Source organism: Physeter macrocephalus, chromosome 4, assembly GCF_002837175.3.
Source record: "Physeter macrocephalus isolate SW-GA chromosome 4, ASM283717v5, whole genome shotgun sequence".
In the NCBI taxonomy this organism is placed as follows: Eukaryota; Metazoa; Chordata; class Mammalia; order Artiodactyla; family Physeteridae; genus Physeter; species Physeter macrocephalus.
Genome location: NC_041217.1, coordinates 136,610,471 through 136,629,500, shown reverse-complemented (window position 1 = coordinate 136,629,500; position 19,030 = coordinate 136,610,471). Strand labels below are relative to the sequence as shown.

General features: G+C 43.4%; 1 protein-coding gene across 1 annotated transcript in view; it reads right to left on the bottom strand.

The window, feature by feature from the left end:
• The window catches only part of C8B (complement C8 beta chain), a 40,902-nt gene that overhangs the window by 7,369 nt on the left and 14,503 nt on the right, over positions 1–19,030 (bottom strand). The window contains exons 5-9 of the mRNA XM_007104581.2: positions 18,888–19,020; positions 16,179–16,376; positions 11,571–11,811; positions 9,398–9,526; positions 6,940–7,103 (exon numbers count right to left, since the gene is read on the bottom strand). Coding sequence (XP_007104643.1) covers positions 6,940–7,103; positions 9,398–9,526; positions 11,571–11,811; positions 16,179–16,376; positions 18,888–19,020 — 865 coding nt within the window. The remainder of the gene's footprint in view (positions 1–6,939; positions 7,104–9,397; positions 9,527–11,570; positions 11,812–16,178; positions 16,377–18,887; positions 19,021–19,030) is intronic.

Genomic DNA, 19,030 nt, shown 5'->3' with positions numbered 1-19,030 from the left:
ACGGGCCCAGCCGCTCCGCGGCATGTGGGATCTTCCCGGACCGGGGCACGAACCTGCGTCCCCTGCATCGGCAGGCGGACTCTCAACCACTGCGCCACCAGGGAAGCCCCACAGCTCCATTTTTAACTTAATATGGCTCATTTGTCCTTTTTTTTGGTTTGCTGGTTCTTTTTTTCCTGTTTTTCTTTTTCTCTCTTTTGTCCTCTTCTTCTTCCCTCCCTCTCCCCCTCCTTTCCTTCCTCCTCCTTCCTTCCCCTTCTTTCCGCAAAACACAAAAAATCCCAACTACTCACATTGATCATTGGGTCCTTAGCACACCTGACCTTGTGGAAATTTTATTGATCATATTGCTGCACAGAGATGGTGGGTGCTGTCTATGAAACTCCATGCAGTTCTCTATAATGGACACTGGTGACTGCCGTTCTTAACGATAACAAATAATTATTGCCATAGCTACCATTTATGAGGTGCTGAACTAAATACATATGTTATCTCACTTAATCTTCACAACAATCTTATGAGTCAGGTAGACTTCTGTATCCCCACTTTACAGATGGCAAAGCTGAGGCACAGACAAGTTAATGAGATTGGCCAGAGTCACAGTGAGTTAAGCGGAGGGCGGAAGATTTGAATTGTTACCATCGTGGTTTGTATCCTTCCAGTATATATTTTTGGATAGGTAGATGGACAGATATTTACACCAAATTGGTGGCATAAGAAAAGTGAAGTTTTACATTCCACTTTTTTCACTTAACATCATATATTATTGAATGGCATTTTCCCATGCCATTCAATAATCCTTGATAAAATGATTCTTTATGGCTACTGAGTATCCTGTTGTATTGGTGAACTACAGTGTATTCAACTCTACCCCTGTTACTGAATCTTTAGGTTGTTTCCATTTTTCTTTTTCCTTTTGCTACTACAAATATGGTTGTCCTCCTTTATCAGCTGGGATACTTTCCAAAACCCCCAGTGGATGCCCAAAACCATGAATAGTACCAAACCCAACATATATTATGTTTTTTCCTATACACATATACTATGATAAAGTTTAATTTATAAATTAGGCACAGTAAGAGATTAACAACGATAACTAAAAATAAAATAGAACAATTATAACAATACACTGTAATAAAAGTTATGTGAATGTGCTCTCTCTGTCTCTGTCTCTCTGTTTTTCTCTCTCTCTCAAAATATCTATTTGTACTATACTTACCCTTCTACTTGTGATGGCGTGAGATCATAAAGTGCTTAGCTGATGAGATGAAGTGAGGTGAATGACGTAGGATTTGTGACATAGTGTTAGGCTACTGTTGATGTGTCATCAAAAGGATCATCTGCTTTGGGTGGTGCTAGATCACTGAACCACGATCATGTCAATGGTTGGATGTCAGGAGCAGATGATGTTGACGGTTGGGGATCCCAGGTGGGGATGGCGCAGGACAGTGTGAGATTTCATCACACTACTCAGAACGGCATCAATTAAAAACATAAGTTGTTGCTTTCTGGAGTTTTCCATTTAATATTTTCAGACCGCAGTTGACCATGAGTAACTGAAACTTCGGATAAGGATTACAGTAACATAAAATGAGGCATGTCTTTATAGATACATCTTTACCAACTTTTTAAATGATTCCTTTAGTCGATTCTTCCATTTAGGGATATTGGATCAAAAGCTATAGACATTTTTAATGTGTTGGATGTATACAGTTAAATTCTTTTCCTAAAGGGTTGTACCAATTTATATTCCCGTTTCATCATATAAAAGTTCCCATCTCATCGCTCCCAAGGACACTGAGTATTACAGATTTTAATCATCATTAATTTGACAGGTAAAAAAGAATACTGGGGACTTCCCTGGTGGCACAGTGGTGAAGAATCCGCCTGCCAAGAGTGGATAGTGGCATGGACATATATACACTACCAAATGTAAAATATATAGCTAGTGGGAAGCAGTTGCATAGCACAGGGAGATCAGCTTGGTGCTTTGTGACCACCTAGAGGGGTGGGATAGGGAGGGTGGGAGGGAGACGCAAGAGGGAGTGGATATGGGGATATATGTATACGTATGGCTGATTCACTTTGTTATAAAGCAGAAACTAACGCACCATTGTAAAGCAATTATACCCTAATACAGATGTTTAAAAAAAAAAAAAGAATCCACCTGCCAATGCAGGGGACACGGGTTTGAGCCCTGGTCCAGGAAGATCCCACATGCTGCAGAGCAGCTAAGCCTGTGCACCACAGCTATTGAGCCTGTGCTCTAGAGCCCACGAGCCACAACTACTGAGCCTGTGTACCACAATTACTGAAGCCCGTGTGCCTAGAGCCCGTGCTCCACAACAAGAGAAGAACCGCAATGAGAAGCCCGCGCACTGCAACCAAGAGTAGCCCCTGCTCGCCACAACTAGAGAAAGCCCACACGTAGCAACGAAGACCCAAACGCAGCCAAATAAATAAATAAATTTTTAAAAATTAAAGAAAAAGAATGCTGTATTTTTACTTTAATTTTCATTTTCCTAGAGAAGTTAAAATTTTGCATATTTATCATCTGAGTTCTTCTGAGAGTTGTCTATTTCCTTTAAGATACGTTTCTTATAAATTGTATCATTCCTTACACATGAAAGATTTCATGTGTGGCAAAATTATTTTGTTGTTGTGTTATTTCTATTTAATTACATTTATGGGTTTCCTTATTTAGAATTCAGAATTTATTTTTTCCAGTGAGATCTGGCAGTCTAGGTCTGACATTATCTTACCAGGTCATGCTACCAAAGCATCTGCATTATAACTGAATCACTCTGCTGTACACCTGAAACTAACACAACATTGTTAATCAACTATACTCCAATATAAAATAAAAAGTTAAAGAAAAACACGAAACCTTCTCTTAATCAGAGTAATTTGCTTTTAGGGAATCTTTAAATAAGTTGCTTTAGTAAGGTGTGATGGTCATTATCACTGTTTACCAAATATATCAGCTTCTTTTCCTTCTGGGCACTTGGCGGGGCTGTTTTTCCCTGAACCATCCTTAAGGGCAGGTTTGCAATGTGACTTTTTCTGAGCAGTGAAAGGTGAACAGAGGGGGTGCCCCTTCCAGGTTGAAGCTTTGGGAGCAGAGTGTGGTGACTCTTCCCATTCCCTTACCACTGCTCTGGTGATCTTGGGAGCACAGGACAAGATAAAGCCTCCATCACCTGGATCCCCGAGAGACATTCAGAAAAGGTCCCTCACCAATACACTTTGGACATGATGTGTGATTGATCAATAAACTTTTGTTGAACTAAGTCGTTGAGAGTTGGGGGTGTTTCCCTGCTGCATAACCTAGGCTCTCCTGACCTCTAGATGAATCACTCACTACTGTATTTTCCCTTCTATGCTTAGCCATGCCAAGCTCCTTACCATGGCTTCTCCATCAGCCTGAATCCCAGACCACAACCTAGCACCTTGATCTCGACCACTATAGAAATGTACACGGATGGTAGGCTTTGTGACTAGGGTTGCCAGTCAAATACAGAACGCCCAGTTAAAATGGAATTTCAGATAAACAACAAATAACTTTTTAGTATATATCCCATGAAATATTTGAAAGATGCTTATCCTAAAGAAATATTCCTTATTTGTCTGAAGTTCAGAATTAACTGGACATCCTGCATTTTTGAGTGCTAAATCGGGCAATCCTCTATGTGACTCCTTTAATATCTCAGAATGTCTTGGGGATTTTTTCATCCCTTAATGACCATTTCACTGGGCCACAAGCTTTTTCCTTCAAGATCTTGTGGTTGTCACTCCATAATCTTTAGGCATTTAGCACTGCGAAGAATTCTAAGACCAATACGACTTTTATTTCTGTAGGATCTATTTGTTCCTCAAACTCAAAAATTTCACCACAATGCATCTCAGTATTGTTTTATCTTCAGTACTTTTACCTCCTTTTCAATGAGCTGTTCATTTTGCATTATCAGCTCAGGGAAGTTTCCCTTATTATGTGCCTGATTAATGCATCTTCACATTTAGTCCTGGGTCTTTCTCAGGAAGTCTTTGGTTTTTAGATTTCCACTTCTGTACTCTATGTCCATCGTATTTCTTTTATATCATTGTTTTAATCTCTTGTCTTTTGCTTCTGCGTTACAGAAACATTTTTATAGCACCTTCTACATCACTGGCTCAATTTTCTGCAGCGTCAATTCTGTTCTTTATAGTTTCCAATGTAGTTTTTGATTCTACTATTGTGCTTTTGGCTTCCTCATCTGATTAGTGTCTACACATCTCAGCTTCTATTTTTTATTTCATAAATTCCTTATTTTCCTTAATTTTATTATAACCACAAAGCAAATATATTCTAAAATTTACTTCTATGTTTAGATGTATGCTTGTCTTTATCTTTTTAAAATAAAAAAAAAAGTTTTTATTTTATTTATTTATTTTTGGTTGTGTTGGGTCTTCATTGCAGCGCGCAGGCTTTCTCTAGTCGCGTTGAGCAGGGGCTACTCTTTGTTGCGGTGCGTGGGCTTCTCACCGTGGTGTCTTCTCTTGTTGTGGAGCACGGGCTTTAGGCATGCGGGCTTCAGTAGTTGTGGTACACGGGCTCAGTAGTTGTGGCTCACAGGCTCTAGAGCGCAGGCTCAGTAGTTGTGCGCACGGGCTTAGCTGTTCCGCGGCATGTGGGATCTTCCTGGACCAGGGATCGAACCCATGTCCCCTGCATTGGCAGGTGGATTCTTAACCACTGCGCCACCAGGGAAGCCCCTCGTCTTCTTTATCTTGAATGTAATTTCAATCTTTTGTGTTCAAAGTTCTCTTTATATATGTCCGTTGCTTTCTCCACCTCTTCTTTGAACAAAGAGCCATCTCTCTGTAACCAAAGTTCACCACTAAACACTGTGAATGGGCTCTTCTGTGGTCTCCCTTTCTGCCTACCCGGCTCCTATAGGAACTGTGTTTTCAGATCTTGATTTTCAAGACTCGTGTATGTACACAAGCCTTGGCCAACACTCTGTGTCTAGGAATTCCTTATCGAGTGGTCTCTGCCCTCCTGGAAAGCAACTGCTGCTCCAGCTACCTGGTAAGCTCACTCTGCCGAGAATTATTTGGAGATAATGTGAAGTCATATGCAGTTTTCTCTTGCCAGAAAGAGTCCATGCCCACAGTAGATGTTTCCAACTCAGGTTAGCGATGTACAGAAGAAGTGCATGAAACCTTCAACAAATTCACCTCCTCCACCGCTGGAAACATCTCTCATTCTCTAATCTCTTTCCCCTTTCAGCCTCCACAGCCCTTCACAACACTACACTGATAGTGGATATGATACTTTCCAGGGCATCACATACATGCTGGGAAGCCTCTCTGTGCCTTCAGTAAAGTACTATATCTCTGAGAATGGTGGCAGGTCTGTTTGAGATGCTTAGCACGCTAACATGTGTGCGCTCTCTCTCTCTCCCTCTCCCTCCCTCCCTCCCTCTCTCTCTCACACACAAACATACACACACACACGTACACACAAAACACACATCCCATATCATATCACATGCTGCTGGACACTCGACATTCCCAATACCCAGGCTGGCACTTCCAGCCTATTTAGATAGGTAACCAGGGCAATCCATTAACTGTAAGTTTAAAAAAAGACTCAGGTAAGATATAAGTAAAAAGCAAAGACCAGGGATCTATTTTCTCATGAACTCTGTTCTCACCCATGCCCATCTGTAATACCAACCAATGTCACAGTGCCATCAGCCAATCCCAGATTTCTCTGGAGCTGCCTGCAAGCTATGGCTGACTTTATCCTTCTCGATGCTTGCCAGCAACTGTACCCTAAGTGTCACTACTGAATAAGTGGCAGAGGAAAGGAATGAATGGCAGCCTTCTTGTTCTGCAGAAACTGTACATTTGACATATAAATAAAGACATTGGAAAACTGCCAGGATTGGTAACTGCAGAGCCCCTCACCAGAGCTCCAGCCTCTTAACTCCTCTCCTTGGCTGCAAGAGTAAATCTCCGGGAGGGTGGATCTTGGACCATCAATAACTGTACAGACAATGGCAAGAAGAGGACAGTGTAAGATGTGACATGGACACCGTGCTGAAGTCCCCACAGGCAAGGACCTACCACTGCTGATTTGTATGACAGTCTTGTTCTAGCAAACGTCTTTTTAGTTTAAGGCTGCAAAACTGCTGTTGTTTGGGTGACAGGTGGTTGGGATCATTATCTTCTATTTACCAAACCCACAGGAGGGGAGGGAAGAGGTCAAATTTTCAGGTCTGGACCTAATAGAGACTCTTGAGCAGTCACAGATGGATGCAACCTCTGTGACCTTGATTTTTATCAGCCACAAAATTAAGCATACTTAACTTGCAGACTCATGAGAATTAGATGAAATAACATTCCTAAAGTCCTTGGCAGAGTATCATGAACATAGTAGGTGCCCAAAACATGTTAGTGATTACCATGATGTATTATGCTGTCCTGTAAGATAATAATGCATGCAAGCATCTTACTGTTCAGCACAGACTGTATTTTTCATCCTTGCACCCTCCTCTGTTTTCCTCCAGTGCCTTAGTTCCTATCACGTCGCAGGAACTTAGCTACAATTTGTTGGTTGCATGAATGAATGTTTAAATGAACAAATAACTGAATGAGTGATTCCCAGATGAAATGGAAACAATCTTGATTCAAGAATGATGGAATTAGAAGCTGATGGTTAATTTCCTTTAGCAACCTGGGGACCCAAGTGAGAGGGAGTCAGGGTTCTCTAGCTGGTGTTGAGCATTGTATTACAATTGGTTCACTCCAGATATATTTTCCAGTATAATGTATGTGCCTCAAGATTAGGGCTTGGGTCTTACTGAGCTCTGTATTCCATACCCTGGCTCAGAGCAATCCTTCAGAAGCTGTTTTCTGAACAGAGAGAAGGAGGGGTAGGGCAGTTACATGTACCTTAATTCTGACGATGTCCGGGTTGTACTGCACCGCCTCTCCCCATTCCTGCATCAGTTCTGCTGTTGGCAGCTCCTTGTATGCCAGGGCAGTGATGTACTCACTTGCCCCTCCTCGCACAAGGACAACCAAGTCATTCACCATGGTGTTTCTCTTGTTTCTGTCTGGAATGGACATGGAGACCTGGCATGTCAGGGGATCCATTTTCACACCCTGGAATTTACTGCAACCTAACTGACAACCTGGTTACCATAATATTTATGGAGCTTGCCTAGGAGATGTAGGTGGACAATATGCATCCCTGCCAGCAAGGGAGTCACAGTGCAAGGGGCAAAAGGGCAGTTCAATCATATATGACACAAGCTGGGGACAGGACAAGAAAGGGACATTTATTTTTAGCATCTGTAAGTGCCAGTTGCTAAATGAGTCTATGGAAGACAGATAGCTGATAGATAGATAGATAGATACATACATACATAGGGATAGATTAATAGATCATAGGTAAATAGATTGGTAGGTAGAGAGATAGATTATTAATCAGTTACGTGTCATTCACTAATCTAATGTTGTACATGTATTAACTCAACTAATCTTCACTAAGAAATAGGAACTATATAATCCTTACTTTGCAGATAAGAAATCTTAGGCACTAGGGTGAAGGAATTTACCCACATAACCCTGCGCAAGCTCTAAGTGAAATCATTTCTTTGTCTCAGATGACAAAGGTGGGAAAATTTGTAAAGGGTGAGCATGGGATGTAATAGATACTCCCTAAACAGTGTCTACCATTATTATTTTGACTTCTCATGGAGTTTGCCAGAAAGCCCCCAATCCTATCAGTGAGTCATTCTTATTCAATTTTTCCATGCGTCCAATGTCAAAGGAACTGGTGGAAAGTGACTATTCCATTCTACTCTGAGCTTGCAACACCAGAGCATCATAAAAAGGGGGTCTTGTATACTACTGGTTGGACTGTAAATTGATATAACCATTTCAGAAGAACTCGGCATTATCTAGGCTAGAAGAAGTACATACTCTACAACCGAACACTTTCACTCCTTGGTATATTCCCTGGAGAATCCCTAGCACATGTGCACCAGATGACTGTGTGAGAATGTTTACAGCAGCATTGATTATAACTGCTTGGCACAGGAAATAACCCCAATTTAATAATAGGATGAACAAAGTGTTATATTCATACAATAAAATACTATGCAGCAGTGGAAATGAACTAACTATAGTTATATACAAAAACATGGTGTTGAATGAAAAAAAAAAAAAGAACTGAAAAGATTACATTCCATTCACATGAAGTTCAAGAACAAGCAGCTCTAAGTCATATTGGTTAGCAATACATGTAAGTGGTAAAACTATCATGAAAGGAAGGAGATGTTTAACATGGAAGTCAGGGTGGTGTTATCTCCAAAGAGGGGGAGGAGTTGTAATTGACAGGGTCTTGGGGTGCTGGGCAGTGCTCTATCTAGTAACTTGGATGGGGGGGTACTTTACAAGTTTTCTTTAAAGAGCACCTATGTTTTCTGCGTGCCTCCCCATGTAAGATGCATGCTCCAACCCAGCCCCACCAAAATAAACAACAGTATCCACCATGTATCAGTCACAAGAAACTGTTCTAGACCTGCAGTTCATTTCGATGTTGTTTCATTTTGTTTTGCCTTGGCTGTGGAACTCTTTCTTCACATATGATCACATATACAGGGATAAGCTTAGTAAGTAGAGCAGGTGAAGGAGAGCTGCTCGGGGTGCAGAAGGGGTCAGGATTGGAGCTCTGCTGATCAGCCTCTCTTTCCTACTCCACTCGCTGTGTCGATTTCCAACTCCCTTGTGTGGCCTCCAAATTCTCTGCTCCCAGACACCTGGTTCTACACACTGGCTTCAGCACTCACCTCCTGGTCTAACCCACCATGTGGACCCTGCTACATGATTTGTGGCTTAGCCTGTCCTTCTAGTTTCCATCTCCCCCATTGTTTCGGGTAAGGACTAGCTGCCTCACCTGTCTCCCCCACTGCCTCCACCTGGCTCCTACCCCTCCAGCCTAGAGCATCCGTTCTGTAGCCAGGCCAACTCCTGGCCCCCAGAGAAAATTTTCATTGTTAGATTTTTTTTCTTGCCTGAAAACAACCTCAAGTTGCAATTCAAATGATCCCTGCCCTAGGAAGCCTGTCCTGATGCTCCAGACCAGGTTTGGTGCTTATCACTGCCTTGTCCTTGCTTCTTTGTTTGCCTACTTCATGTCAGTACCATGAGGATAGGAAGACCATCTCATTCATTTCTGTATACCCAACACATAGTAAGCACTAGGTAGATTTTTATTGAATGAATTATTATTTTAATTGAAATGCCTTGGAACACCCAGTCTTTAGCTTAAAGAGCGATTGGCTCTGGGGTTCTAGAGAGGGAAGGATGATAAGCAGAGAAGTCACATGCCCTTGCTACTCACCTTTTATCTCATTGAGAATGCCCTTGCACTTGCCAACCGACACACCCAGCTTGACGTAGACCTCTTCTATGGCAACGCCAATTTTAAAATCATTTTTGGCACAGGCCTGGACATCCTTAAGAGAATAATCTGAAGGAAGCAAGAAAAGAGGCTCGTGACCTAGAAGGTAATTTGTCCTGTGCCTTTTCCTGTGATTGATTCCAGAGGCCTAACTCTTCCTGGAGGCCCACAGGGACTCAGGTGTAAATTAATGGGTGGCCAGCCTGATGACAAGAAATGCAGGCAGCTCCTAGCACCAGGGTAGAGACGTCATTAGAGATCAGCATCGACTTCCCTTTTCAGCCTCTTCAAAGACTCTGAGGGTTTTTGCTGCTCTCCAAAGACAGGACATGCTCAGAGCCACTTTCTAAAAATGTGGCTCCTTATCAAATCTCTAGGGATTGATCCAGTGAGTAGAGGCTGCTGTATGCTCTCCCCCTTCCCCTGACCCTTCCCACTCTGCTCTTTGATATAGTCGAAAGAATTTGTTAATTGATTAGTTGAGTTAATGCTTACGAAGTGTCGGGTATAGTGCCTGGCAAAGAAAAGGAGCTGATTTCCCTTATTTCTTCTCCAGTTTTGGACCATTGCCCATCTGTTCCTTTCTAATTCTCCCCAAGGCATCTTCCTATTCTGGGCTTGCTGAAGTCTTCGGTATGACTTGTAAACACCTTTCTGTAGCACTGTGAGGTCAGGGAAAGGAGAGGAGAACAGCTTTGGTACCTGGGATTGTCTAGAAATGTTGGTGTAGATCAGTTTTCCCGAAAGCATGTTCCTTGAAACATGAATTCCATGATGATGTCTAATTCTTGTAACAGTAAGAATGACAAGAAACTGGGCTTTTGCAGTCAAGCCAGTGTGACAAATGTTGTATCAAAAGAGGTGGAGTGGTCACTTGATTTCAGCACACCTGTGAAACTCTAAAAGTGGGATCTATTATATGTTTATCCAAGTTGATCATAGAACCTTTCTGTAGGAAGCAATCTGAGGAACTATGAAAAGTGCTTTTGAAACCTCTGGTATGGAGGACAGTACCCTTGATCTTGGCAAGACTGAGGCCACACTGATCTAAATTTACCTTGTACACCATGTGTCCTCTTGCAAGTACACTGGACCTATAACCAAGCCCTGGCTCTGCCACTGTAAACTGTGTGACCTAGGGCAGGTCACTTAACCTGACAAATGCCATGTTGGAGGAAAGAATACTGGATTGGGAGGAAGAAATCATACCTTAGACTTGGAAGTTGATTGCAAGTGGGAAGACCTATAATATCTGTACGGAGAATGGATTGTAGAAAGGGAATGGGAGTTGAGTATTAGTTTGGAGGCTCTGATAATAATCTGGAACACTGCTGCTCAAAGTGTGGTCTAGGGACCAACAGCACTGATATCACCTCAGAGCTGGTGAGAAATGCAGAATCTTGGGTCTCAACTCAAACTTATTGAATGAGACTCTACCTTCTACAAGATTTACAGATAATTCACATTCATATTAAATTTTGAGAAACACTGGTCTTGGCGTGAGCATAAGGTGGTAACAGTCAAGATAGAAAGAAAAGATAATTTTGGGGGTAGAGCTGATGGGACTTACTAATAGATTGGAAAGAAAGAAAAATAATCAAGGTTGACGCCTAGGTTTTTCCCTTGAGCCACTGATTGAATGGTGGAACCATTCTGAGATGCGGATGACTGCAAAGAAACATATGCAAAAGTTCTCTTTGGGGGCATGTTAAGTTTCTGATGGTCATTAGTCATTCAAATGAAGATATCTCAGAGACATTTCCACATGAGCTCTTGGGTGCACAGAAGAGATTCAGGATAGACATATGCATTGGGAATAATCTGCATGTTCAAGGCATTTAGAGCCAGGAGATTAGATGCTATTGTCTAGAGGGAGTTATGTAGAAAAGAGGACTGCCCAGAGAGAGGGCTGGCAAAGGAGGGCCAACTTCAACCAATTCAAAAAACGACGAGGAATCTGTAAATGAAACTGTGAAAGTACAGCCAGGGAGGGATGAGGAAAACTAGGAGCATAATTCATAACCCCTCCCCCAACAAGGAATAGAAGCCTCTCCCTGTTAACTCCCACTTCCGGGTGCCCCATCAGTAAAGCCATGGTCCTTGGGCAGCGTACCTGCTCTCTCCATGGCCTCTTTGTTCATGATGAGTGTGTATTCATAAATGCCCCCGAGCACGGCCTCTGTGATGTAGTGGGTCCCGAAATCGCGAAAGAGATCTCTGTACTCCCCGTAGCTGTACTCCAGGGGCAGCCGCTTGACTCTCTGAAGGAATTCGTAATGCAGCATGAGGTTTCTGGGTTTCAGCTTGTAACGCGCTACTTCAAGGTCAGAGCGTGCATGCAGAAATGCACTTTGCTAAATGAAAGACCAACAAGGCAAAAGCAGACCTTTAAAGTCAGGAATCTGGAACAAGAAGATGAACTTTCCAAATACCATCTGATGTTCTTGGCCAGGGGTCATCACTCATGATTCCTTTAGGAGACTTGAGGGAAGGTGGCCTCTTTGACAAGCCTTCATTTCTCAGAAACATTCTGATGTACTTTTCAGCTTGGAAGAGCTTGTTCTTCGCTCACTTCCTTACGGTAGCAAATCAGGACCAAGGAGAAAGGGAAGCCGAAGCAGACAAGGCAGGGAACAGCAGGTGCCCGTGGACCACTGAGGGGAGATGGGGTTTGCGGACCTACAAAGGCAACTTCTTGGTTGATGCTTTTTTTGTTTTTTAAAGAGAAAGAAGGTTTATTCAGGGAGATACACACTCCACAGCCAGAGTGTGGGCCATCTTGGAAGGCGAGAGAGGCCAGTTGGTGCTTTTTAAACTCTGAAGAAAAGGCACTCAAGAAAGAGTAAAAGTGGTGCTTTAGAGGAAGGCTGGACACCGTAGCACATGGCAACGGTCAGCAAACCTCAGCCTGCACTCAGGATCCGGTGCTTGGTTTTGTAAATCCAGTATCTTTGCAGTGCAGCCATGCCTACTTGTTTATGCATTGTCTATCACTGCTGTCACCCTATGATGGCAGAGCTCAGCGGTTGCCACAGAGACCCTACGGCCTCGCAAAGCCTGAAATATTTACTCTCTGGCACTTTATAGAAAAAGTTTGGTGACCCCTGGTGTGTGGGAAAGACTGAAACATGGTAATGCTAGATGAAGGTCAAGCATCCAGGAATGTTACTGTAACCCAAAGCGAGAGGTTCCTACACTGCAGTGAAGGCTGGGGAAAAGGTGAATGCATGGGAAATACACATTCTTCCCTCATCTTCAAACTCTCAGCCAGCTGGACCCGTCAGCTCTATAAGCCATGCCACCTCTGCTCCCTGCCCTGCTCTCCCCCATCCTAGTCCTGCCCCAGTGACTCATGACTCCCTTCTTCCCATCCTTCCAACCTAAGCAGTCACTAGGTGCTCTGTTCATGACTTTTCTAAATATTTTAGCCTCCTTCCTCTGCCTGGGTTATGATAAAAGCTTCCCCATGGATTTCCTTTCTCCCTCTGGCTGCCCTCAATGCTCCAGTCAGAGCTGACGTCCTAAAACTCTGTTATTACAATGCTCTTCTGGGCTTAAAACAAAACCCTGCATTGGCTCTCTACTTCCTGCAGAATAAAATCAACTCCCTTACTCTGAATGTAAGAACTTCACAATGTGTCCCCCAGTAGCCTCCTGGCTTCATCTTCTACAAACTTGAAGTTTTCCCCACCCTAGCCCGCATACCTTACTATTCTCCACTGCCCACACCGTACCTCAGCATCCATCTAACGTTTCACTCTTTCCCACATCTCTTTCATAATATAATTTTGCACGTTGTTCCTTCTGCCAGAAATGCTCTTCCCTCCCTTTTCTGCCTGACACACGCCTACTTACATTTTAAATTCCTGCTTACCTGTTGCTGCCTATGTGATGCCATCCCTGAATTTCCCTGACACACACTCCAGCTCCCAGGATTGCACTGCATGTTGTTCATATTTCCTTTGTAGTACAGACCATGCTCTATTACAACTGATATCAAAATCAGGACTAAGTTATCTGCAAACGTGTTTACCTCCCCTACTAGACTGTGAGCTTGAAGGCAAGAATCATGTTATATTTGTCTCTAGGTCCCAAGTGTCTAGTTTAGTGCCTAGCACGATGTAACCATTCTATAACTGGCTGTTTGAATCAGGGAGGTGGGAGGGAGGGAGGGAGAGAGAGAGAGAGAAGGAACCAAGGATGGTACCCCTCTCTTTCTCTCCTAACAAGGCAAGTTCCTTTTAATTATCCTGTCCTTCATCACTATATTTTAGTCTTGAGCACCTACCAAGTGCCATCCTGGATCTAAAGACGAAAGAAACAGCCTCTGTCCCCAGGTTGTTCACAGCTGAGAAGATGAAGGAAAATAAGCAGAGACAGTTACAGTCTAGTTCATGTTTACCACTCATTTTCTGCTGGTTGATATTTTGGCAGCAGAGAACTTTCTGAGCCCCTCACCACTCCCTTTTTCTCACATAAATCGCTGTAGACTTTGAATCTCCTCCATGTTCCTCTCAGGTTAGTTTGCTACCACATCATGCTCATGTTGCAAACTCTCAGCAACCAGAGAATAAATGCACCTCGTTCACTCTGGAATCCAAGATTCTTCAAGTCCACCTACACCTGTCACCTTACTTCACACTCCAATTGCTCCTCTTCCACTAAGCCATGGGCTTTGATCTTCACCTTATGGGCAATAGGGAGCAGCTGATACGACTAGATTAGTATCATAAAAACATTTTTCTGGAAGCACATACATTTGAAGGGGCAAGTTGGAAGACAGGGGACCCATTAGGAGGGCCGAAGCCAGAGAGGAGAGGGCCTGGACTAGTGAAGGTGTAATCAGAGTTTGATTAAGAAATACTGGATGGTCAAGACATGGAAACAATCTAAATGTCCATCGACAGATGAATGGATAGAGAAGATGTGGTATATACATATATACACAATGGAATATTACTCAGCCATGAAAAGAATGAAATAATGCCATTTGCAGCACCACGGAGGCAACTAGAGATGATCATACTAAGTGAAGTAAGTCAGACAGAGAAAGACAAATACCATATGACATCACTTATACATGGAATTTAAAATGCGACACAAATGAATTTATCTATGAAACAGAAACAGACTCACAGACATAGAGAACAGACTTATGGTTACCAAGGCCAGGACAGGGGGAGGGATGGAGTAGGAGTCTGGGGTTAGCAGATGCAAACTATTATGCCTAGAATGGATAAACAACAAGGTCCTACCGTACAGCATAGGGAACTATATTCAATATCCTGTACTAAAACCATAATGGAAAATAACACAAAAAGGAATGTGTGTATATATATATATATATATATATATATATATATGTATACCTGAACCACTTTTCTGTATAGCAGAAGTTAACGCAACATTGTAAATCAACTATACTTCAATTAAAAAAAACGAAGAAATACTGGAGAGTGAACCTAAAGGATTTGGTGGCCAACCAATGTGGGAATGAAGAGAAAAGAGAGCCAAATATGATTGTGAAATGTCTAGCCTGGAAAGGCAGAAGGAAGAGAATGCTATTTAACACAAACAGCTTGGGAGGAAGAACTTGCTTTGGAGTGTCCATAAGGCATCTAAGTAGTGATAACCAGAGGAGTGGGTGGTGCAGGTCTGAGCTTCACAGAAAGGGGACAAGAGGTGGTGAAGGCTCACGCTTGCCCTGGTAGAGGAGGGGGGTGAACAGAAGAGTCCCCTGCGGCAGCTGTAGAGTAAGAAGGGAAGAGGTTCACAAATTAAATAGAGAACAGGGGGTGCTATTCGAACCCAGGAAGGAAACTAACTGATAAGGAGCAGGAAGCAAGCAGGAGAAACCACAACAACACCCCCAAGAAGGTGGAGGTGACCCCAGAAGAGGTCTTGGGTGACAATCTGGAGAGGAATTTCATCTGCATATTTGGAACAGAAGACAAATTGCTGGGAGTCGAAAAGTCTCCAGAGATGATTTAGTCTTGCAAAGCTAGGTTCTTCAGCTTAATGAAAACCAAGGGAAAAGCTCATTAGAAAATGAGAGTACACAGAGAACTATATTCAGTAACCTATGATAAACCATAATGGAAAAGAATATTAAAAAAAGAATGTCTTGGACTTCCCTGGTGGCGCAGTGGTTGAGAGTCCGCCTGCTGATGCAGGGGACACGGGTTCGTGCCCCGGTCTGGGAAGATCCCACATACCGCGAAGCGGCTGGGCCCATGAGCCATGGCCGCTGGGCCTGCGCGTCCGGAGCCTGTGCTCCGCAACGGGAGAGGCCACAACAGTGAGAGGCCCGCGTACCGCAAAAAAAAAAAAAAAAAAAAAGAATGTCTTTATATGTATAAATGAATAACTTTGCTGTACAGCAGAAATTAACACACTGTGAATCAATTATACTTCAATAAAAAAGTTAAAACTGAGAAAATAACAGTGTAAATCAACTATACTCCAATAAAATTAAAATAGTAAAAAAAAAAAAAAAGCCATATTAAAAAAAAAAAGTAAATAATTATAGAAGGCCACCCCTGTCTGGCCTTTCTGAAAAGTAAGTTAATGTAAGGCCAAGGTATTTTTTGTGAAAAGCTTTTTAAGATAGCAAATATAATTGGTTGCCATTACTAGTAGCAATACGGCATACAGACACATCTGTGGGCATGAAAATTCAAATGAATACATAGAAATGGAAGAGCAGCCAAAGGGTACTTACCGTATGAGAGAATCGTTTGGTTCTGCTAATAAAATGTTTGCCGTTACCACTTGTACTGCTAATGCCAAGTTCAAATATCCCAGATATTTTAAAACCAAAGCTGAAACTAGACTTGCTAATTGTTGTCCTTGTGACATTATGTTCGAAATCTGAGTATGATTCATATTCTGTCATTGCAAATTCATATTTGCCTTGGGTCTGAAGGGAGAAAAAAGAAAATGTTCCTTATGTCATTTGACTTACACCAGTTCAATTCAAGTCAACAGATACCCATGTCCTCTTACTATGTTCCAGGTACTAGACTAAGTGCTCCGGACACAAAATACTCAGCAGGAGAAACAGACGTGTCCAACACTATGGGCTGATACTCAGAGGTGGGCGCTTGATTTGGATGTCAGCTGGCAGAAACGTAGGAGAACATTCTGGGCTGTAGGCAGAGACGTGGAGGTGGGCAAGGGCAGGGTGTGGTCCAGAAACTGCAGGGATGCTAGTGCAGTTGTATCAGAAGATAACAAGAGTGAGGGAAGACAAAGGTGCTATGAGAGAGTGTGCTGGCATCCAGATGCTGAGCTCTGGATGACTTGCCAGAATGTGAGCTTAATCCAAGAATGAGCCAACCGAGGAAGCAGCTGAGCATCAGGAAGTTCGTGACAGGATGGAATAGTGGTTGGGTTGGAAGGGATGAATTTGGGGTCAGAGAGACAAGCCCATGCGGAGGCCGTAAGAGGAGCTCAGTGACAGCTGATGAGGGGCTGGTGAAAGGCAGTGCAGGGGCGATGCAGGGACAGGGCAGCCAAGCGCCTTTGAGAACTTAGAGGAGCCGTTTGCTCGAAAATCAGTGTTCGTGGTGCTGTGCACAGGGAACTGCCAAGGGCGCTGCCTCGGTGGCCTCCAAGTGACCGGCCCCAAATCGTCTCCGCCCACGCCCCACCGGCTTCTGGATGCTTGAAGTCCCCGTAACACCTCAGCTCCCGAGGAAGAAAAGCAGGTGTGATTCCCAGTGGGGCGGGGAGTAAGGCACCCAAGGTGGGAGGCACCATTTTCTCGCTGGGTAACCCTGGACATTGGCCTTAACCTCTCTGTGCCCCGGTTTCTTCATGTGTAAAATGGATATGATAACGGGTCCTTCATTGGGCTTGTCCTGAGGGTTGAGTTTATGTGGGTAAAACACTGTACGGTGCCTGGCACAGGGCTCAAAACACAGCTATGGAGAGAGGAAGCTCTATATCCTGCCTGGGCCAGGAGCTGTCTTTACCAGGAGGATAACTGAGATCCTCCCTTGAAAGCAGAGGCTGCAGAGATGGAGCTGAACACCATGGGGGAGGGTGTGTTTGTCCCAAAGACTCATTTTGTCTTTTTCAGCCAATAACTACATGTGGGGAGGGGGGCAGGAAGGAAGAGGGAGGAGGGACAGCAGTCTAACCTTCAGGACTGCACAGTTTTAGACGTGAAAACTACATCCACGTCATCCAGTCCAGCCCCTCACTTTACAGATGAGGAAACTGAGGCACAGAGAAGAGCAGGAACTTAGCCTAAAGTACACCTGGGACCTGTGACAGAGCCAGGCCTGGCACCCAGGTCTCTCCCTCAGTCTCAGGTGTGTGTGTCACACTGTAACACAGTCTATTCTAAACCCCACTTCCTGTGAGATTGCTTTTAAGTCTGTTTGTTAATAACACAGGCTTATCTTGGTAGAGCATTTAATAACTTAAAAAAATGCTTAGAGCAATGCCTGGTTCCGATAGGCAAGGACTTGATAATAACAAGAGTTAACACTTCCTGTCATCTGGCTGTCTCTGGATGCTAGGATTCTTGCATGTCTGTCATGATGATTCTAGTATCACGTGGCATCTGAGACATCTATCTCTTTGCCACTCAACTGACTACATTTATTCAAACCATTGACTCGTGATTCCAGTCACGAGGTTAAGTCGCTTGTGTCACTTCCTGCCCCACAGACCATCTGCTTTTCCATCACTGATATAATTCTTTTTTTGTAATGTCTATATAAACTCTGGAAGTCTAGGTAGGGTGTCCCAGCTGTCATACCAATGTTTATATATGAAAGTCTGTGAAATTTTCCAAAGGCAAAATAAAGTATGGACCTACAGTGTCTGTATTTGCTTTTGGTACAAATATGAAACTGAAGCTACCAGTTTTCTCTATCTATGGCTATAAATTAAAAAAAAAATAGCCTCTTTTCATCCAAAAACAAGAGAAGAGTTACCACTTCCTGAGACTCACCAATTAAACCAGGTATTGTGTGTGCTAAGCATTTACGCTCACTAATCACCTCACTAATCATCTGCGTGCAGGTAGAACCTTTATAACTCCCATTTTAAAGATGGGAGAACGGAGGCGCAGAGCCTTTAAGATGATATAGATGGTAAGTTGCAAAGGCATCTGTGAGACTCCAAATCCTAAGCTATGCTTGTCTCTTCACGGGAGCTTTTGTTATTATTGTTAGTATGATTATGGCTACTACATCTCTGTACTGCCTTTACTATACATGGCACCTCAGCCTCACCACTGTGTCCAGAGGAAGGGACCACCCATTTTACGTATGAAGCATTGAAGCTCAGGGAGAAAAAGCGATGCATTGGCGCTCGCCCAGCAGGCAGGCTGTAGGCCAGGTCTGGATCCATGCTACTGGGTGCTCTGCCAGTGTCCCTGCCATGGCCCTGCGGTGGCTTCCTGGCTGGCACATACCTGTGGGGTGAAGTTTTCCACATTGTATGGCTTCCGAAACCTCGTGTTGAGTATGTAATGGGGGGAGCAAGCACCGGCGTAATACCTGTGGTCGAGAACTGGGCCCTCCAAGTTGTTTGTGAACAAATTTATCCTGCAGGGAA